This window comes from Ranitomeya variabilis, chromosome 1 (assembly GCF_051348905.1).
Source record: "Ranitomeya variabilis isolate aRanVar5 chromosome 1, aRanVar5.hap1, whole genome shotgun sequence".
NCBI classification, from domain to species: Eukaryota; Metazoa; Chordata; class Amphibia; order Anura; family Dendrobatidae; genus Ranitomeya; species Ranitomeya variabilis.
In genome coordinates, this window is record NC_135232.1 from 833,487,791 (window position 1) to 833,511,129 (window position 23,339).

At 45.4% G+C, this 23,339-nt stretch overlaps 1 protein-coding gene across 3 annotated transcripts in view; it reads right to left on the reverse strand.

The window, feature by feature from the left end:
* Window positions 1-23,339, reverse strand: part of ABRAXAS1 (abraxas 1, BRCA1 A complex subunit) — a 65,943-nt gene that overhangs the window by 24,121 nt on the left and 18,483 nt on the right. For all 3 annotated transcript variants that reach the window (XM_077275784.1, XM_077275785.1, XM_077275786.1), the window contains 2 exons: window positions 22,273-22,392; window positions 1,499-1,583 (listed from right to left, as the gene is read on the reverse strand). In XM_077275784.1, the coding sequence (XP_077131899.1) occupies window positions 1,499-1,583; window positions 22,273-22,392 (205 nt within the window). The remainder of the gene's footprint in view (window positions 1-1,498; window positions 1,584-22,272; window positions 22,393-23,339) is intronic.

Sequence of the window (23,339 nt, forward strand, 5' to 3'; positions counted from 1 at the left end):
TAGATTCCTTAATAGGGCGTTGATCCAGGGAACTAGTCTGATTGCTGTATGTGGAGTCGGGAAGGAATTTTTTCCCCAATGTGGAGCTTACGGTTTGCCACATGGTTTTTTTTGCCTTCCTCTGGCTCAACATGTTAGGGCATGTTAGGTTAGGCTATGGGTTGAACTAGATGGACTTAGTCTTCCTTCAACCTTAATAACTATGTTACTTCAGCCATGAGATAATCTCTGGAGGCTGCAGATTCGTCCACCTTGCTGGAGCTTCACTGACTTTGTCTCTCGCTGATCCGGATGTCCTCCACTGGCACGGGAACGCCGCCCTCCACCTGCTGCTCCGAATCTGTCTCCATTCTCCTGAAGGGGAAATGTGAGCTAGGAAGCACCTGAGCAGTGGCGCCAGCTCCCTTTTATACTGGCCCATGTGCTCTCCGGTACAACCGGACCATTCCGGGTCACGTGGATCCTGTGTGTGGCCCTATCATCTGGACGCACCTCGTCCTACCGACACACCTCCTGGCGTGCGTCACTCAATCTCCCACCTATCCAGCGGGTACGCCTCCCCACGTCACTGAAACATGACTCCCGGCTTGTCACCTGGTGCGTCTACCCATCGACCCAGGTGCATCACCAGCCGTATCATACTGACCCGCCTTCTGGTCCTGCATCATCCTGGAGCGCCACTTCCATTCTCGGCCACGCTACCAACACAGCACTGTGGGTAGGGGACGATAAGGATAGAGCAGGTTCAATTCCAGATGCTTGCAGTACCAGGAGCCACTCCAGAGCGGCAATCATGTGCCCGGGGATGCGTGAATGTCTAGTTCGTCACACTGTGGCAATTCCAGGAACCCTGCACAGGCCGAGTCAGAGAAGGGAATATTCCCTCTTTGTATCTACTTACAAGCATGCCTGCACCAGGTTACCCCATTAAGTACAGGAAACCAACTGCATGGGATAGTTGCTGCCCTTTTTGGCCTGTAGGTTGCCTGTACTTGGTGGGCGGATCCCCTCTCTCATGGTGCTGTCATGGGTGATCAATAATCAGTGATTTTATCAAACGGATAGCAAGCAGATAAGTGACACATTGCTCAGGGTCTCTGTCCCTATATCACGATGCTCTCAGATGGGATGGGAAATACCTGGTGACAGATGCCCATTAACCAAACATTTTGTTGTCCGTTGCATTTTCTGTATGTTAAATCTAAGGATAGATGTGTAATAGTAGAAAATCTGAATTAATTTTCAATCCCACATTGCTAGCTTTTATTCAATAACTACTATGCACAACCTGTAGGCTTCATTTATTTTCCTAAAATTATAAAAAAAATTATCTGACAAATTGCTCCAATAGCTACATGTCCAACCCATATATCCATTGTGTAGAAAGCTTCTTCTCCACTGCAATTCAGGTCTAATATTTTACCATTTAAACATATTGTAAAATAATAACTGGGTGTAATAAAAACCTGGGCATAATATAAATTTATAATTCATATACCTTCAGTTCTTCTTGTAAACTTGTGCACACAGCAGTGATTTTATTCACTTCCTTTAAAGTGCCATCTTCATTAAAAAATTCTGATCTGCCAAAATAAAGCATGCCATGGTTCATTAAATATACAAAGCAGAGTTGGGAAATTGAGAAAATATAAAATCTTGATTTTTTTTTTTATTTTTTTAAATTGTAGGCTATTTTCCATTATAAGGGTACGTTCACACAGGACTTTTTTGCTGCTTTTTTTTGCTGCTTTTTTTTATGCTAATTTTCAGCTGCTTTTTACAGTACCAGTAAAGCCTATGAGATTTCAGAAATCTCATGCACACACGTTGGTTTTTTGTTTGATCAGTTTTTTCTGCTTTGCTGCTTTTTTTGGACATAGGGCATGTCACTTCTTTCAGCATTTTTGCTGCGTTTTTGCAGCGTTTTTTCACCCATTGACTTGAATGGGTGATGAAAAAAACGCTGCAAAAACGCTGAAAAAACGCATGTAGCATTATTTGCTGCGTTTTTTGTGCACAAAATCATGGCCAGCAGGAAGGGATCTCACAGCCAAGAGCTTAGGGGTGTGGTTAGTGAGGTGTGAAGAGCCATTGTGAGGTGTGAAGAGCCATTGTGAGGTGTCCTGATTGTGATCTATTGTGAGGGAGTTCCTGGTAGTGAGGTGTGAAGAGCCATTGTGAGGTGTCCTGATTGTGATCTATTGTGAGGGAGTTCCTGGTAGTAAGGTGTGAAGAGCCATTGTGAGGTGTCCTAGCAGCTGAAAATTGGCATAAAAAAAGCAGCAAAAATCTGCAGCAAAAATCTGCAGCAAAAAAGTCCTGTGTGAACGTACCCAAAAAACGCACCAAAAACGCACCAAAAAAACGCACCTAAATTAGCATAAAAAAAAGCAGCAAAAAAGTCCTGTGTGAACGTACCCTAATCTTGATTTTCTCCTTTATTTTAGCTAAGCTTATTTCAAATAAAAAATTTTAACATAACTAAAATCCTCTCTCTTGGTGCTTTTGTGGCAACTAGGGCGTGAGTCTGAGCCCATTTTGGTGGAGTTGGAATAAAATGGACCGACTCCTAAAATATATAATTGGGTACAGTAGTTGAATGCAGTTTGTGGGGAATATTTTTTTCAGAAGAATTTGGGAAAGTTATGAAATGTCCTATAAATGTCTGTCCTATTCTGATCTAAGGTCTAGACTTTTAGCTGAGATGAATCCGTGCTGATGTTTATATTCATGATAAGTAGTGATGAGCGAGTGTACTCGTTGCTCGGGTTATCCAGAGCACGCTTGGGTGGTCTCCGAGTATTTGTGACTGCTCGGAGGTTTAGTTTTTGTTGACATAGCTGCATGATTTACAGCTACTAGCCAGCCTGAGTGCATGTGGGGGTTGCCTGGTTGCTAGGGAACCCCCACATGTAATCAAGCTGTCTAGTAGCCACAAATCATTCAGCTGCGGCAAGGAAAACTAAATCTCCGAGCAGTCACAAATACTCGGAGACCACCCGAGCAACGACTATACTTGCTCATCACTAATGATAAGTAGTGAAGCTTCTCCTCTACAGATAAGGGAAAAAAATAAGAAAGCACACAGGGAAGGAATGCCTGCATTCATCTGAGAACTTCTGGAGTGAACAGGAAAGCAGGGTTAAGGCTACTTTCACACATCAGTTTTTTGCCGTCAGGCACAATCCGGCGAATTCTGAAAGAAAACATCCTCCAAAATTTGCCGCCGGATCAGTTTTTTTCTCATAGACTTGTATTAGCGACACATGGCCTCATGTTTCATCCGTTTTTCGCCGGATCCATCGAAAACTGTTTTTCTGGTGGTTGGAGAAAACGGACATAGTAACGTATTTTGTGTCCGTCTAAAAAACGGACAGTGACGGATCCGTCGCCGTCCATCGTTTGCTATAATGGAACCCTATGGCGCCGGATCCGTCAAATGACTCTCCCCTCTCCCCCCCGGATCAGCTAGTCGGATCCGGCGAAAAAACGGAATTACAATATACCTTCTTTTTTTTTTACAGGACAAAATTATTTTGAGAGCGAATTTACATATTGTATATACTCGTGTATAAGCCGAGTTTTTCAGCACATTTATTTGTGCTGAAAATGCCCCCCTCGGCTTATACACAAGTCACGGTACAGAAAGCCGATGGGGGAGGGGGGGGGGGGGGGCAGCGGAGCAGCGGGTGTCAGGAGCTGGCGCACACATCATACCTACCTGCGTGCCCTCAATGCTGGCACTACATCACGTTCCAGCCGCCGGCACCTGCCTGCAGCTCTTCCTGTGCGGAACGATCACGTGGTACCGCTCATTAAGGTGATGAATATGGACGCGTCTCCACTCCCATAGGCGTAGAGCGCATATTTATCACCTTAATGAGCGGTACCACATGACTGCTGAGCACAGGAAGAGCTGCAGGCAGGTGTCGGCGGCTGGAACGAGATGCAGTGCCAGCACCCAGGGCGCGCAGGTAGGGGAGTATGATGTTTTGTTTTTTCAATAGGAAACATGCACACAGGGATAGGGGATAAGGAGGCATGCAAACAAGGATGGAATGGGGAGGCATTCATACTAGGACAGGGAAGGGGGAGACATGCATACAATGAAAGGGACAGGGGAGGCAGGCAGACGGGCAGGGACGGGGAAGGCATGCAAACAATAACAGGGACAGGGATGAGGAGGCATTCATACCAGGACAGGGAAGGGGGAGCCATGCATTGCAGGACAGGGATGAGGGGACAATGCATGCTTATGCTCGAGTCAATAAGCTTACCCAGTTTTCCGTGGCAAAATTAGGTGCTCGGCTTATACTCGAGTATATACGGTAATTACAAAATGTCTAGAAGCACCTTATGAAGTCAGCTGTATTTGAGAATTTCACAGTGACTCCGGATAAAAAACAGGGATTTGTGTACTCACTGTAAAATCATTTTCTCCGAGCCAATCATTGGGGGACACAGGACCATGGGTGTTATGCTGCTGCCACTAAGAGGACACTAAGCAAAAATACAAAAAAAGTTAACTCCTCCTACGCAGTATACACCCTCTGCTGGCTCTCTCGTGAACCAGTTCGGTGCCAAAGCAGTAGGAGCTCACAAACAGAATTGCAATATGTCAAAACCAATAAAGATTACAGGCCAACGGGCTAACCGGGTGGGTGCTGTGTCCCCCAATGATTGGCTCGGAGAAAAGGATTTTACTGTGAGTACACAAAAATCCCTGTTTCTCCTTCACCTCATTGGGGGACAAAGGACCACGGGACGTCCTAAAGCAGTCCCTGGGTGGGACAACGTCACAACAGGTGAAACCTCACGCACCCAATGCTGAAAGAACTAAGTGACTAAATGAGGCCTACAGATGCGAAACTGCCGATTGCAGAATCTGTCTGCCGACGGCCGCATCTGAGGAGGCATGAACATGAATGTTGTAATGTTTAGCGAACGTGTGAAGACTGGACCAAGTCGCAGCCTTGCACACTTGCTGTGCAGATACCTGGTGCCGAATGGCCCAGGAGGCCCCCACTGACCGAGTGGAGTGTGCCTTAATCCCCGCGGGGATAGGCTGGCCTGACACAGTAAGCTTCTTGAATCGCTAAACGAAGCCATCTGGCTATCGTGGCCTTCGATGCAGGTAAACCCTTTCTGTGACCATCTGGAAGCACAAAAATCAGCTTTGCGAAAAGACGCCTTTCTGGAAATGTACTTTCTGAGAGCCCTCACCAAGTCCAAAGTGTGAAGGGCTTTCTCAGTACGATGGACTGGAGCCGGACAGAACGAGGGCAGGACAATGTCTTCATTCAGATGAAAAGACGAGACGACTTTAGGTAAGAAGGACGGGGTCGTCCTGAGCACCACCTTGTCCCGGTGGAAAATCAAAAACGGAGGTTTGCACGACAAGGCTGCCAGTTCCGAAACCCGTCTGATGGACGTTATTGTTACCAGAAAGGCAACTTTCCATGAAAAGAGAGATCCTGTATTGGCTCGAAGGGAGTCTCTTGTAAGGCACTGAGGACCAAGTTAAGGTCCCAAGGTTCTAAAGGCATCTTGTATGGAGGGACAAGATGCAAAACTCCTTGCATGAAGGTCTTAACCTGAGGCTTAGAAGCTATCTGACGCTGGAAAAGGACGGAGAGGGCCGAGATCTGGCCCTTGAGAGAGGCCAGCGCTAGGTCTCAATCCAGACCAGCTTGGAGAAACTCCAGAATGGAGGGGATAGAAAACACCAACGGGAAAAGACCCTTATCTTTACACCATGAGAAAAAAATTCTCCAAACGCAATGGTAAATACGCATGGAAACAGGCTTCCTAGCGCTGATCGTGGTAGATGCCACTTGGCGGGAGAACCCAGCTTGGGCTAGAATCCAGAATTCAATGGCCAGGCCGTTAAACTCAGAACTCTCGAGTTCTGGTGGCAAATGGGTCCCTGGGAGAGAAGGTCCGGAAGATCCGGTAACCTCCAGGGAACGTCGGGGACGAGATGCATTAGCTCCGCATACCAAGCTCGGCGAGGCCAGTCCGGAGCGACAAGGATCACCGGAACGCCTTCTGCTTTGATTTTTCGGATGACCCTGGGGATCAGCGGAAGAGGCGGAAAGATGTAAGGGAGACGAAATTGGCTCCATGGAAGTACTAGGGCATCCGAGCCGATGGCTAACGGATCGCGGGATTGGGCTACAAATACCGGAACCTTGGCATTCAGTCTGGAGGCCATGAGGTCCACATCTGGGGTGCCGAAACGCTGGCAAATCCCATGAAAGACTTCCGAGAGAAGAGACCACTCTCCTGAGGCTATGCCCTGGCGGCTGAGAAAGTCTGCCGCCCAATTCTCTACCCCCGGAATATGAACTGCGGAGATGAGCGATTGATTTGCCTCGGCCCATTGTAGAATGTGCGAAACCTCGGTCATTGCTCTTCTGCTGCGCGTGCCTCCCTGGCAATTGATGTACACCACAGCCGTGGCATTGTCTGATTGGATCCTGATGGGACGTCCTGCCAAGAGGTGATGGAAACGCTGAAGAGCCAGTTTAATCGCGCTGATCTCGAGGATGTTGATCGGAAGACTGGCTTCCTGAGCGGACCAACGTCCCTGAGCCGTGTGGTGACGAAAAATTGCTCTCCATCCGAGGAGACTGGCGTCGGTGTTCACTACCAGCCAGTGAACCGGGAGGGAAAGACCTTCCCTGATCCAAGGACGACGTTGCAGTCCGCCACCTGAGAAATCTCCTGATTCTGGGTGCCAGGCGAAAGCGGCGACCCAGGGAGGCTGGATTCTTGTCTCATACTGATATCAAGGCTTGCTGCAGGGGACGGAAGTGAAATTGGGCAAACCGCACTGCCTCGATAGCTGCCACCATTTTCCCGATTACCTGCATGGCGAACCGCAGGGAGTGAGAGCGGCCCAGAGAAAGCAATTGGGCTCCCCGGATTAGAGAGGAAATCTTTTCCTGAGGGAGAATTACCAACCCTAGGTAAGTGTCAAAGATCATCCCCAAAAAGTGGACTCGCTGGGATGGAACTGGAAACGATTTTTCCATGTTCACCAGCCAACCTAGACGAGAGAGTGACGATGGTGACAGAGACGCTCTCTTCGCAAGCCTGATAAGACGGACCTTTAACGAGAAGATCGTCCAGATACGGAAGAATCACCACACCCCGGGAATGTAGGATAGACATTACGGCTGCCATGACTTTTGTGAATACCCTGGGGGCGGTGGCGAGCCCAAAGGGCAGAGCAGTGAATTGAAAATGATCGTCTCCGACCGCAAAGCGTAGGAATCTTTGATGACCTTTGAAGATTGGAATGTGAAGATACGCGTCCTTGATTTCGATAGACGCCAGGTATTCTCCTTTTTCCAAGGAAGCGACAACAGAACGTAGGGATTCCATCCTGAAATGGCGCACTGAGAGGAATTTGTTCAACAACTTCAGGTCCAAAATGGGACGCATGGTTCGGTCTTTCTTGGGGACCACGAACAGGTTCGATAAGAAGCCCTTGCACCTTTCTGTGGGAGGAACCGGAACGATAACTGCACTGGTAAAAAGGGAACTGCGTGCGCCATGGACTTTGGAAGACGAGATTGGAAGAAACGCGTCGGAGGGGGGGAAATGAAGTTGATCCTGTATCCGGAAGACACGAGATCTCTGACCCACTGGTCGTGAACGACCGATAACCGTACTTGGCGAAACAAAAGTAGATGGCCGCCTACCGTCCCTGTGTCCACCGGACACAGCCGTAAGTCATTGAGAAGAGAATTTCCGGGAAGGGGCACTTTTGGGTCTAGAAATAGGGAGATCTGTTTCTCCAGGAATTAGAAGGTCTGAACGAAGGTCGCCACCCCCTGCCTCTGCGCGGGGCGCGAGACGAGCTATCGGGAGCGGCTGAGAACGACCAGCCTGTGGTACCGCGAAAGGGTCGGAAGCGAACCTGGGATTGGATCCGAAAGGGGCGAATGGGTCTACGCTGAGGGTGGAACTTGCTTTTTCCGCCGGTAGCGTCTGAGATAATCTGATCGAGTTTATCTCCGAACAGGCGCCCTTGCTGGTACGGCAGGGAAGTCAAGGAATTTTTCGAAGCAGAGTCTGCCCGCCATTCACGGAGCCATAATGCTCTCCTGATGGTTACGGCGTTAGCGGCCGCAATATGGCGCAATTAGCCGCATCTAGGGAGGCATGAACTACGTAATCCCCTGCTCGAGCAATCTGGTAGGCAAGATTGGACACTTCGGGCGGCAAGCTATTGTCTCTATTGGATTTCACTATATCCTTGAGTCAGGCTACCATAGCTCTAGCCACCCAAGTAGTGGCGAAGGAAGGCAATAGAGTTGTTCCAGCTGCCTCGAAGACCGACCTGGTCATGTTGTCAATCTGGCGATCAGAGGGATTTTTAATGGAAGATCCGTCTGCCAGAGACAGAAGAGTCTATGAAGTGAGTCTCAATATAGGTGGGTCTACTGCAGGGGACTCAGTCCATTCCTGTCTCAGAGTCGGTGCAAAAGGGTACCGTGCTTCTAGGGGCTTTAGGCCGGTGAAGCACTTATCTGGGCGATTTCTATGCCTTTTATCAATGTCTGAGAACTCAGGATATATTTTTATACAACCTCTGGCACTCAAAAACAGACAAATGTTTATATTTGAAAAAATGGATTTATTCACTACCGGTCTTAATAAACAGATTATCTCCAACGTTTCGGCTAATTTAAAGCCTTTTTCACGGAAGTCTATGATAAACAATAAACAACATATAATCATACATTAAATGATATAGTATACAGGACAATTCATCTCATTATCTGTGTATCTAATCAGGTCATACCACATGATAGTGAAAAATCCTAAGGAAAAAAATCACCAGAAATAAGTGAGTAGATAAAGGAATATGAGAGAGATATATGGGTGAACCCAGCAGCAATAAACCATATGGACATCATGGAGGCTTCAGATAACAAGAAAAAAAGAAAAAGAAACAGAAACAAAAGAGCCACGTGCAGTCAGTGAGTAGCTATAACCTATGAAAAAACGCCAGGGTAAATACCATATACTGTAGTTCACAAAATACCTGAATCCTGGATAAGTGAACAGGCAGTCTAAGGGGAATCAGCCAATCCTATTTACAACAAACCAGAACATCGCTCTAATACCAGGGGGACTGAGTGGCAGTAGAAGATACAAGATAGAAGTATAAATACCTTAATGCATGTCCGTCCTCAGGAGACCGGTGTGTGTGTGAGCCAGGAGTGAAAGAGGTGCCGTAAAGTGGATATAAATGCAGTGAACGCTGATACGTCACTTCCAGTCATAGCAAGTGCTATGTATGAAGTAAATGTGAAAGTGAAAGCTAGCACATGCGCAGAAGGTAGCAGGGGGAACTGCTGTAGGTACAACATGATTCAATGAATTTACTACAGATGATTAATCAGCCTTGTGACAGGCGCCCCCTAGTGTAGTGAGCGGTAACTAACCAGAATAATCTGTAAGAAAAAGTGATGTCTGGGGAATACCAGAGTACGGTACTAACAAACATAAGCTGAATAAATAATACTAAAGCACAATAAATCTAACTTATATACTAAGAACCCACCTGGTCCAAAGGAGAAGAAAAAAAAGGGGGGAAACGACACCCATAAACCAGTGTACTGGAAGACCCAGGCTAGAGAAATGCGAAAAGAGAGAAAATAGAGAAAATCTATTAAGGAAACCAATCAGACTGAAGAAAAAGGAAGGGAACGACATCAAAGTATTGTTATAATATAATCCTTATCTACAATGATTATACACATATTATATATAGCAACATATAGTATAGAAAACGTGTTCTCAAGTAAGGAAACAGATCAAGTTGAATAATATTCGAATCAAGAAGGCATCTAGAAAAAAATAGAAACATGATTATACTATGATACAACACAAGAATAAATCTAAAGCTGAATTTCAGTAGGGAAGTACCTCATACTCCCTATTCATACCCAGGGGATGGAGAGTTTGGAGTGTGAAAATCCAAAAGGATTCTCTTTCTTTCAATTTCGCGACTCTATTGCCACCCCGTCTCAGTGGAGGGATACTCTCAAGAACTTGAAACCTCAATTGAGATATCGAGTGTCCTACTGATATAAAGTGTGCGGGAATCGGTAGTAATGTACGACCACATCGAATAGTAGACTTATGTTTAGAGATGCGGTCTCGGATATGTTGGGTAGTCTCTCCAACATATCCGAGACCGCAAGGACATTTGATCAAGTAAACGACATGAGTAGAGTCGCATGTAAAAAAACCTTTTATGGGAAATAATTTTCCTGATCGTGGATGTGAGAAGGTTTCTCCTTTGGTAACGTTGGAACACTGTGAACAATGTAGACACGGAAATGTACCCCTTCTCTGTGTCATAAGTGTGGCTTGCCTCAAATCCCTCCTATCACTGCCCACATCTGCTTTCACTAAAATGTTCCTAATATTTTGTGGCTTCTTATAACATAATAGGGGTGGTATCCTAAATTCAGAGATAGTGGGATAGGCTTTATGAAGTAATGGCCAATGTTCCAAAATGGGGCCTTTCAAAAAATTCGTGTAAGGGTGATAGGTGGTTACACAGGCCACTCTCTTCGTCTTTTGGGGACGTATATCCGGTTGATCCGTGGCTCTATTAAGAACCGAGGGGGGGTAACCCCGTGCCCTAAATTTTGTTTGCATCTCATGAATACGTTGTTGCAACACATCAGGTCTGGTGACGATGCGTCTAATGCGTTCAATTTGTGACTTTGGTAAAGATCTCTTTACATGACTTGGGTGACAACTTGAAAACTCCAATAGACTATTTCTATCAGTGGTTTTTATATATAAATCAATGTCTAGTGTCCCATCCTCCTTCAAACTCACTAGTGTATCCAAAAAACTCACTTTCTGGGGATCTTTCACCATAGTAAATGTCAACTTGGGTATCAAACAATTTAGATCCTGAAAGAATTGTGTAAGGGATGACTCGTCGCCCCTCCATATCAAGAAAACATCATCTATAAATCTTTTCCAACATACTACGTGTTGAATATATAAATGATGGATGTAAACAAATTTTTCTTCAAAAAATGCCATAAAGATGTTTGCATATGGAGGCGCGACATTCGACCCCTATGGGGTCCATATGCATTGGAGTTTTCAACTTGTCACCCAAGTCATGTAAAGAGATCTTTACCAAAGTCACAAATTGAACGCATTAGACGCATCGTCACCAGACCTGATGTGTTGCAACAACGTATTCATGAGATGCAAACAAAATTTAGGGCACGGGGTTACCCCCCCTCGGTTCTTAATAGAGCCACGGATCAACCGGATATACGTCCCCAAAAGACGAAGAGAGTGGCCTGTGTAACCACCTATCACCCTTACACGAATTTTTTGAAAGGCCCCATTTTGGAACATTGGCCATTACTTCATAAAGCCTATCCCACTATCTCTGAATTTAGGATACCACCCCTATTATGTTATAAGAAGCCACAAAATATTAGGAACATTTTAGTGAAAGCAGATGTGGGCAGTGATAGGAGGGATTTGAGGCAAGCCACACTTATGACACAGAGAAGGGGTACATTTCCGTGTCTACATTGTTCACAGTGTTCCAACGTTACCAAAGGAGAAACCTTCTCACATCCACGATCAGGAAAATTATTTCCCATAAAAGGTTTTTTTACATGCGACTCTACTCATGTCGTTTACTTGATCAAATGTCCTTGCGGTCTCGGATATGTTGGAGAGACTACCCAACATATCCGAGACCGCATCTCTAAACATAAGTCTACTATTCGATGTGGTCGTACATTACTACCGATTCCCGCACACTTTATATCAGTAGGACACTCGATATCTCAATTGAGGTTTCAAGTTCTTGAGAGTATCCCTCCACTGAGACGGGGTGGCAATAGAGTCGCGAAATTGAAAGAAAGAGAATCCTTTTGGATTTTCACACTCCAAACTCTCCATCCCCTGGGTATGAATAGGGAGTATGAGGTACTTCCCTACTGAAATTCAGCTTTAGATTTATTCTTGTGTTGTATCATAGTATAATCATGTTTCTATTTTTTTCTAGATGCCTTCTTGATTCGAATATTATTCAACTTGATCTGTTTCCTTACTTGAGAACACGTTTTCTATACTATATGTTGCTATATATAATATGTGTATAATCATTGTAGATAAGGATTATATTATAACAATACTTTGATGTCGTTCCCTTCCTTTTTCTTCAGTCTGATTGGTTTCCTTAATAGATTTTCTCTATTTTCTCTCTTTTCGCATTTCTCTAGCCTGGGTCTTCCAGTACACTGGTTTATGGGTGTCGTTTCCCCCCTTTTTTTTCTTCTCCTTTGGACCAGGTGGGTTCTTAGTATATAAGTTAGATTTATTGTGCTTTAGTATTATTTATTCAGCTTATGTTTGTTAGTACCGTACTCTGGTATTCCCCAGACATCACTTTTTCTTACAGATTATTCTGGTTAGTTACCGCTCACTACACTAGGGGGCGCCTGTCACAAGGCTGATTAATCATCTGTAGTAAATTCATTGAATCATGTTGTACCTACAGCAGTTCCCCCTGCTACCTTCTGCGCATGTGCTAGCTTTCACTTTCACATTTACTTCATACATAGCACTTGCTATGACTGGAAGTGACGTATCAGCGTTCACTGCATTTATATCCACTTTACGGCACCTCTTTCACTCCTGGCTCACACACACACCGGTCTCCTGAGGACGGACATGCATTAAGGTATTTATACTTCTATCTTGTATCTTCTACTGCCACTCAGTCCCCCTGGTATTAGAGCGATGTTCTGGTTTGTTGTAAATAGGATTGGCTGATTCCCCTTAGACTGCCTGTTCACTTATCCAGGATTCAGGTATTTTGTGAACTACAGTATATGGTATTTACCCTGGCGTTTTTTCATAGGTTATAGCTACTCACTGACTGCACGTGGCTCTTTTGTTTCTGTTTCTTTTTCTTTTTTTCTTGTTATCTGAAGCCTCCATGATGTCCATATGGTTTATTGCTGCTGGGTTCACCCATATATCTCTCTCATATTCCTTTATCTACTCACTTATTTCTGGTGATTTTTTTCCTTAGGATTTTTCACTATCATGTGGTATGACCTGATTAGATACACAGATAATGAGATGAATTGTCCTGTATACTATATCATTTAATGTATGATTATATGTTGTTTATTGTTTATCATAGACTTCCGTGAAAAAGGCTTTAAATTAGCCGAAACGTTGGAGATAATCTGTTTATTAAGACCGGTAGTGAATAAATCCATTTTTTCAAATATAAACATTTGTCTGTTTTTGAGTGCCAGAGGTTGTATAAAAATATATATTTAGTTTCTTTTTTCCTCTGAGCACCGCCCTATTATATGGAGTGCGCCCCTCCTGCTCTAAATATATTGAGAACTCAGGATGCCTGGCAAAGAACTTGTGAGGCAGTTTTGTTCGTTTAAAGGATACTGGGTGATCCTGATTAGTACCGGCTTCTTCGTCTATTTTCACAGTGCAATTAACCGCCTCGATGAGGGAGTCAATAGACTCCAGGAACTCGGGGGAATCCGAGTCTGGGGCCACATCGGATTCGAGTTCTGAGTCGTGCTCACTTTAAGCCCCTAGTGAAGGGGAACGAGACCCAGAGCTAGCGGATGGAGAGGCATCGGAGTTCTGTGGGGAGGTGTCACGGGTACATTTTCTAGAGGGATGAGTACCATGCATAGCCGTCCGGCCCCGATCTGACAGCGATATGTGTGCGGCTGAGGAACTCTCTTCAGGGGGTAAAGAGATGCCCTGGCTTGAGGAGAAATCACGAAAGGATTCTAAGGCTATGTGCACACTTTGCGGGTTACCTCTGCGGGTTCTCCAGCAGTGGATTTGATAAATCTGCAGGGCAAAACCGCTGCGGTTATCCCTGCAGATTTATCGCGGTTTGTTCCACGGTTTCCGCTGCGGGTTTCCGCCTATACTATTGATGCTGCATATGCAGCAATATGCAGCATCAATAGTAATGTTAAAATAAAAAAAAAAGTTTATATACTCACCCTCTGACGTCCCGATCTCCTCGGCGCTGCACCCGGCGGTCCGGTTCAAAAAATGATGTGCGAGAAGGACCCTTTGTGACGTCACGGTCATGTGACCGCGACGTCACGGTCATGTGACCGCGACGTCACCGCAGGTCCTGTTCGCACAGCAACTCTGACCGGACGGCCGCGTGCAGCGCTGAGAGGCGAGTATAACATGATTTTTTATTTTATTTCTTTTTTTTTTAACACACAAATATGGTTCCCAGGGCCTGGAGGAGAGTCTCCTCTCCTCCACCCCGGGTACCACCCGCACATAATCCGCTTACTTCCCGTAACGTGGGCACAGCCCCATGCGGGAAGTAAGCGGTTCAATGCATTCTTATGGGTGCAGAATCGCAGCGATTCTGCACAAAGAAGTGACATGCTGCGGAATGTAAACCGCTGCGTTTCTGCGCGGTTTTTCCCGCAGCATGCGCACAGCGGTTTGCGGTTTCCATAGGTTTAAATGTAAATGCAATGGAAACTGCAGCGGACCCGCAGCGGCAAAATCGCGGCGGTTCCGCGGTAAAAACCGCAAAGTGTGAACATGGCATAAGGCCTTGGCGAGAGAAGCCATGGACTGTGTCAAAGAGGAAGCCAACTCAGGGGGGCTGGCACCGCTGGGTTCAACAGTAGCGGGGGTCTCCTGAGGGCCTGAAGCCTCACAGTTCGTGCAGAGAGGTTTAGGCTGTTTCCGCGGTAGGGAAACAGTGCATGAGGTACAAGAGGCATAGATCACTGTGCGTTTTATCCGCATTTTTATTAGCCTTTGATTGAGACATACTGCAAAAGGCTGATGAAAGCTTGCAGGGAGATGCCTGCAGCGTATGGATTATGTGAACCCGCAGCGGAGGGATAATGCCTGCTGCGGATGAGTGTTGCAGCGAAGGGGTTAAGCAGCATGCACCTGCAGCTTGTGTGCCAGGTCCTGCGTGCCCCCAGAGATGTGCCAGTGCGCGGGTCTGCAGCGGAAATGGCGTCCCCACAAGATTCCTGCGTGCCAGGAAGTAATGTCCGATGCAGATTTGGCGCTTCTCGTGAGGTGCGAGAAGCGCTCGAAGTAGAGGGCAGAGAGTAAAGCAGGGTGGGCCATAGAAGAATGCAGGGCGAGTCCCCGCCCACCCTGAACAGGCCGGCCAGAAGCACTATGAGAGCGGGGCAGAGCCGCCGAAAGGGGGTGGAGCCGGACGAGACCCTGGGGGTCGCTGGACCTACCACAGGCAGAGGCCGGGAACTAAATTAGAGGCCGCGGGGATGGGGGCAGCCGTGGTCAGCGGTAACGGACGCAGCAGCGGTAACCGACGCGGTAACGGATAGCTGCGGCAGTCAAGCTGGCCACAGAAAGCGGCAGAGGCTGGAGATAGCCGCAGGTAATGGAGTGAGGCGCAGGCAGGCTAACGGGGGATGTCGTCCTCATCTTCAGGGTTCCAAGTAAGGGGACCCCCTTACCACTGATATGGCGGTACTCACTGTGATACAGTCGGGGGGCCACAGAAAGCAAATATCATTTGCGCCGTCCGTCCTCAATCCACCATCCCTTTGATAGGGAGGTGGAGAGGGCATGAGATAATACTGAAACCAGCCGCTTCCGTCAGTGGTGGTTGCAGTAGGGCCACACAAAAGGAGGGATTGACTGAAGTCCTGGCTCCGGTAGGGGGTACGTGGGGGCCACACCCCATGTTCCCGTCCGTTGTTTTGGGGAGGCGACACTCCACATTCCCGCCTATTGATGATTTTGGGAGATCGGGACCCTGAAAGGCCCCGTCGCCCGGTCAATTCGTGGATAAAAAGACAAAAATAGTAAAAAATAAGAAAATCGGGGTCAGACACAAGTGCCTCCTACAGACACTAAGCAAGAACTGGTTCACGAGAGAGACAGCAGAGGGTGTATACTGCATAGGAGGAGTTAACTTTTTTTGTATTTTTTCTTAGTGTCCTCCTAGTGGCAGCAGTATAACACCCATGGTCCTGTGTCCCCCAATGAGGCGAAGGAGAAAAACATTTTGTGTGTCAGTGTATAAATAACCCAGATGAAAACAAATGCTGTGATGCCAAAATCAGTGCATACTCAGGCAGTGATAAAAATGCTCCTTCAAGAGCTTCCAATCTAAGAAGACATTTACAACGGTGCCACCCAGAAGGTTACAAAGCTGTGATTGAAAAAGATCACAGCAGCACCAAGAAACCAGAGACCAGCACTTCCCGCCAGGCAAAGGAGGAGGAAAGAGTCTCAAACATCAGTTACAAGATATTTTGTAAGTGACAATGTTACTGTAACAATGACAGTAGTTCAATGCAGTTTGTGGAGATGTGTTTAAAAGACAGCTCATTGAGCTTGTTGTGAAGGACAGTGTACCATTATCATTATTTGCACGACCAGCTTTTACAGCTCTTAATGGAGAAATGGCCCGCAAACTTGGTGTTTCTTTGGAAAGAGAAAGTATTAGAAAATTAGTGACTGAAGAAGCCCTTAACCAAAAGGAAGATCTTAAAAAGACTCTCAAGAGATGCTTTGCGTTTCTTAAAATGGATGGCTGCACATGTCACAGAGTGAACTATTTTGCTATCAACATTGGATAGGTTTGTTGCATCAAAAAAATTGTTACTAAGACGCTGGCAGCAAAAGATTCTAAAGCTCATCACAACAGCCAGTTTCTCCAGACCTTAGTGGAAAAAGTTCTGCAAGATTATGAACTCAAAAAAGAACTGATAATGTTTCAAACATGATAAGTACAATTAAACTGATGAATGAGAATAATGAAGGTGAACAGCAGCTAGAAGAATATTTCACATTCAGTATGTTGGAGATGGAAGGCCACAGTCTTGTTCCCATAACGAAGGAACAAACAGATATTACTACAGAATAACAGCAAAATGATTCTTTACAATTAAAGAATTGTTGCTGGACAGACATCTGTGTAGGATGATTTAGTGAATCCTGCTTTGATCAGGGGGTTGGACCAGATGACCCAGGAGGTCCCTTCCAACTCTACCATGCTATGATTCTATGAATTAGATCTTGTTGAAGCTGCTTTACACCTCTTTCCTATTCATCACATGTGTTGTGTTGTGCACAAGCTGCAGCTAACAATAAGAGATAGTCTGCAAGAGGGACATGCTGGAACTCTGATAAAAAGTTAAAACTCTGATTGAAAGTGAGGAAATTGGCTATTGCTGCCAGAACCCCTAAAATTGATTCCATCTTGAAGAGATGTGCTGGAAAAGGGGCAATTGTGAATCAAGACATTAGGTGGGGCAGCACCTATTTAATGACTAAGCAATTGCTTGAGCTAAAACCCTTCCTTGTAGATAGGGCCAACCCTCAGGTAACACTACATGGAGGTCAATGGACACAGGTGGCTGAAATGAAGGAATTGCTTCATCACCCATTTACACTGACTAAAAAGTTACAAGCTGAGGATTTAACTCCTGGCATTTTTATTAAGGACTGGAAGAACTTGTTGTTTTGCCTCTCCCAAAGAGGAGGTTTAATCGCAGATGGCATTGCTGCTTCAATGAAACGGAGAGAGGCACTGCTATTAGAAAATAAAATTATTCTGGCAGTTGTTTATGTGGACCAGAGTCATTGTATATTGCTGGATGATCAACAGCTTACTAAAGGAAAAAAAGCTCTGATTGAGGAAGCAGTTAGGATGAGTGGGCTACAGGACGGCCAAGAGCAAGAGGACTCGGGGTCCTGCCAGTGCTGCTGCTGCCGTTCCTTCATCCTCATCAGATGAGGAGTTTGATTTTGACAAGTATTTGGACGACATGGAGCAGAAAAAGCGTTGCTGCAGGGAAAAAGATTCCACTCCCATAGAAAACTGACCATATTTCAGCAAAATTTTTCACTTGCTCTCAAAGAAGTAGAAGAGTTTAATCGTTCATCAACACTGACTGTGCACGAGGCAATTGCTTTATACCCTGAAATTGTTAGAGATGTTGACCATGTGGTTAGGCGAAGATATGCACTGCGCATGCCCATGAATCCCAGCCCCGCAGTGTGAATAAATCAGAAGACACTGCGGGGCGAGATCTCGGGCAGCGCGGCCTCACAGGCGCAGTAAGCCTGACATCAAATGATGTTAGAAGACGGGCAGCACTCACTGCGCATGCCCAAGGGTGAACAACACAGCGCAGGCTCCGGGACAGATTCAAGCAACGCTGAGGAGGCGGCGCCCGGCACCAATGGGACATGAATGACGGCTGTGCTGCGTCTAATTAGAGGGGAAAGGCCCGCCTCCCTGGCGATTTCATGGTAATAGGGGGAACATTTTATAAGTGTTTATTTCAGCGTGTGCAGTGAGCATAACTAAAAGAGCCACCTTGTTCGAATGCAGCATTAGTGCTGCACAAGATGGCTCTTTTAGTTACAAACGCCTGGGGGGGGGGGGGGGTGACAGGTTCCCTTTATAATAAATAAGTTAGGTACAGTAGTACAATACACGATGTGCTGTAAATATTTTCATAAAAATTTGGAAAAATTGTGAAGTGTCCTATAAATGTCTGTTCTGTTCCTCATCTAAGGATCTGGGCTTTTAGTTGAGATGAATCTGTGCTGCATTGTATGTACATGCTCAGTAGTGAGACAGTGCTGTGGAGTTGGAGTCAGAAATTGAGGAGTCAGAGGTTTGGCTAAGGCTACTTTCACACATCAGGTTTTTTGCATCAGGCACAATGCGGCGAATGTTGGAAAAACCGGATCCGGCGCAGATTGTGAAAAACTGATGCGACGTATCCGTTTTTTCGACGATCCGGCTAGCATATCTATATTATTGGATTAAAAAAAATTTGGAGAATGCTCAGTTTAAAAAAATGGAATTCAGCGCCGGAATCCATTATTTTCTGGATCCAGCACCGGCGTTTCTGACTTTTTCGCCAGAGACAAAATACGTTGCTATGGACGATTTTTCCAGAATTCGGAAACGGCGAAAAAAACGGACGAAACACAATATCATCCGGCGCAATCTGGCACTAATATAAGTCTATGGGTTTTTTTTATATTTAGCCAGATTGAGCCTGACAGCAAAAACCTGATGTGTGAAAGTAGCCTAACAGACTCCACAAGCCCTGGTTGCAACGCTTCCTGACGGGTACTTTGCATTCTGGCCTTCAGCAATAATGTGTTGTCACATGAGATAGCTGCAGCCATCATTGGTGGATAGAACACATTGCCATTAGAAGGAACTGGACGCAGCACAGAAGTCAGAAAATAATAACAGTGGGAACAGTATTGAAAAAAATCCATTAAAGGGAACCTGTCATGTCCTTTGTAGCACCTAACCTGTGCGTTGCATTACAATGTGCATCACTAACACGTTTTCATTAAAAACGACGCTGCAATCATTTCATTCAGCACACCCATATGACTAAATGAGCAGGTACGATCTAACTATATGGGTATGTGTCCACGTTCAGGATTGCATCAGGATTTGGTCAGGATTTTCCATCAGTATTTGTAAGCCAAAACCAGGAGTGGGTGATAAATGCATAAGTGGAGCATATGTTTCTATTATACTTTTCCTCTAATTGTTCCACTCCTGGTTTTGGCTTACAAATACTGATGGAAAATCCTGACCAAATCCTGATGCAATCCTGAACGTGGACACATACCCTAAATGTGCTTTGTGCACAGGAAAAAAAAAAAAAAGTGTTAGTGATGCACATTGCATCAGTAACAGCGCATTTTTTACATGCTAAAAAGGACATGACAGACTTGCTTTAAATAGATCAGTCCACACCATACAAAAGTCAACATGAGGTTATATTCAAACATTCAGTATTTGCAGTAGAAAAATCTACTGGAAATACTGATTTATTGGCAGGAAAAAAGCAGCAGAAAATATTAGCTTTTTACCCCTCAATCACATAGATGAAAAACGCTACAAAAACGCTGAAAGAATTGACATGCCGCAGATTTCAAACTGATACTAATCTGCAAGGAAAAAATAAGCAACGTGTGCATGAAACTTCACGAATCCCATACACTTTGCTGTTACTGTAAAATGCTGCATTTTTTTTAAGCGTAAAAAACAACATGTGCCCATACGCTCAAGGTTGTGCTCTCACGTTGAGTTTTTGACACTACATATTTTCGCTATGCAAAAAATACAGAGTATCAAAGTTCCAGCAAACTGGATGGGATTTATAGAAATCTTATGACCACTATTTTTTTTTGCCAGGTAAAAAAAAAAAACACATGTAAATTGCACATAACTCAATCAGTATGATTTTGTCACAGAAAAATAGTAGGAAATATAAAAAACAAATTCGCTTTATTTAAAACATGACATATCCAAAATAGACAGACCGCAGCGTAAAAACTGCATGTAAAAAGAAAAAACCCTCAAAACCGCAATCAAAACGCAAGAAACCTAAGAGGTGCAGAAATATCGCAGAAAATCTGCAACATCAAAAACTCACCGAAGACTCATCATGGGAACGTACCCTAAATATGGAAAGTAGAAAAAACATCAGCATAAATTACTATTCAGGCAGGGGATAAAAAACAGCAATGTCTCAACTTACACAGAAGCCTTTATCAAGTGTGGAACATCACATATTTTCTGTATTCCCTGCCTGAAGAATGTGGGTGTCCTTCTACAACTACTTACTATTCCTGAGGAGCAGGATTCAGGAAGGGGCAAAAGGAAGCGTTTTGCATATAACAGCTAGGAGGAGGCAAGGAAGTATGCAAAAACAAGATTACCACCAAAATCTGCTTGATTTGCGTGCACAGTTGTCAAGCATATTTTCCAGCAGTTTCTCAGGATTTGCAGTGGAAACTTTTTACAACACAAGTACTAAGTGACACTTTTCCACCACATATTTTTATTCACTTGTAAACTGGTCTGAGTTGGGCTTAAAGCCAGAGGAGGGCTCAAGAATTCTCCTTTATTTCAATTTATAAAAGGCATGTGTGAGGAAGTTAACTCTTACCCCATGTTAATGAAAACAATACAGAAGTTAGCATAGAGGCTGGATGCAGAACTGGAGGTAAGGGTTAACTTACACAGAAAGGTGAGGTTTAGGTAATGGAGCACACTAGCAGTGAAGGAGGTACAAGGGGAGACTTTTAACCCGCAGATTTATCCTATATCTGCAGTTTAATAGCATTATTGGACCAGACAGATTCTTTTAAGTTAGTGTCCCAGGAGTGCAGCCGGGGTGCAAAAGCCCATCGCAGCCGGGGCGCGCAAGCACACCGCAGTCGGGACGAGCAAACCCATCGCAGACGGGGCGCGCAAACCCATCGCAGACGGGGCGCGCAAACCCATCGCAGACGGGGCGCGCAAACCCATCGCAGACGGGGCGCGCAAACCCATCGCAGACGGGGCGCGCAAACCCATCGCAGACGGGGCGCGCAAACCCATCGCAGACGGGGCGCGCAAACCCATCGCAGACGGGGCGCGCAAACCCATCGCAGACGGGGCGCGCAAACCCATCGCAGACGGGGCGCGCAAACCCATCGCAGACGCGGCGCGCAAGCCCATCGCAGACGCGGCGCGCAAGCCCATCGCAGACGGGGCGCGCAAACCCATCGCAGACGGGGCGCGCAAACCCATCGCAGACGGGGCGCGCAAACCCATCGCAGACGGGGCGCGCAAACCCATCGCAGACGGGGCGCGCAAACCCATCGCAGACGGGGCGCGCAAACCCATCGCAGACGGGGCGCGCAAACCCATCGCAGACGGGGCGCGCAAACCCATCGCAGACGGGGCGCGCAAACCCATCGCAGACGGGGCGCGCAAACCCATCGCAGACGGGGCGCGCAAACCCATCGCAGACGCGGCGCGCAAACCCATCTCAGCTGGGGCGCACAAACCCATCGCATCCTGGGCGCACATCTTCTCCAGTACTTGGGAGCTGGTTACTTACAGCAACTCAGTACAAGTCATGCCACTCTCCACAGGCTGGCTCCTGCTGAAGACTGAGCTCCTCTATTCAATCAAGGAGCTGAATAGCTTTGCCCCCACAGTACCACTGTCTGACAATTGGTGGACACAAAGAAAAATTCAGAGAAAAATCAGAATCGTGCTACATAATGACAGCAAATTGGTATTATTTTAAATGATTGCCACATAAGCCTTAAAGAGAATATCCAGTTTCATTAAAATCCCTGTCACCACCCTCCCTTTAATTAATCAATTTAACATTGACCAGTAGCTCACACTTCTGCACCTACCTGTGATTTGTAACTGCACGGTTAAATCCAGCAGACATAGATGATCCAAATAAAGTGCTGTATCCCTGTTGTTCTGATAACCCTAAGTTGGCAATTATAAGAGGCACTTTCTGTAAAAGACTGAAACATTAAGAAAAACATCATGAAGGAGAACAAAGCGCATCTTCCACGCATCCGATTTGTTCTTAATTTTTCTGCACCTGATAGTTGTCTTTCCGCCACACATCTGCAAGGTGTTACCTTACACAATGTTCTAATTACAGTAAAAATAGGTACCGGTATATATTTTTTCTAAACTATATACACATTTCATAGAACACAAGTGCTATAGAATTTAGCCACCAGTATAGAATTATTTTATTACACCTATATATGAGTAGCCCTTTTGCTGCCAGAACAATTTTTTTCACATACAGAAAATATTAATAAATTAAAATAAAAATCATATTACGCCTACAATAGACCTAATATGGGTACCTTATAATAATAATAATTTTTAAAAAATTGCACGATTGGCAAGAGGGGTAATAACATGAAGAAAAGGTTCTGTTGCAGTAAAACACCACTAGGCACAGGATGGAAGATACTGGTTAACCAAAACAGCGGTAAATGCAATATAAAATTTATCATCATACCTTACCTCTGAAAGAAGACCTGTCACTCGGTCAAAAAAGGCCACTTTTTTTCTTATTTTATACCAGCTCCTCTTAAGTATTTCTCTTTTTTTCCCTTTTAAAATCCGTCATATTGTTACCAGAGACATGTGCCATTTGCTTGATGATCATTGTTATGGTCTTTATGTAGGGGTGTGGCTTAGAGGGTAATAATGCAGAGCAGCCTAAATGCACGTCCCCAGAGTGTCCTGTGAGCCACGCCCCCTTGGTGAACACCATAACAATTAGCACTACATAGCTCATACATATGAAACCGTATGGCGGATTTAAAAAAAAAACAAACAAAAAAAACAAACAAAAACGTAATAGTAAGGGCAGCAGTGGGAATAAAATAAGAGCCACTGGCCGCTTTTGACCTAGTGACAAGTCTTGTTAAAATCCCTGCTAACACCA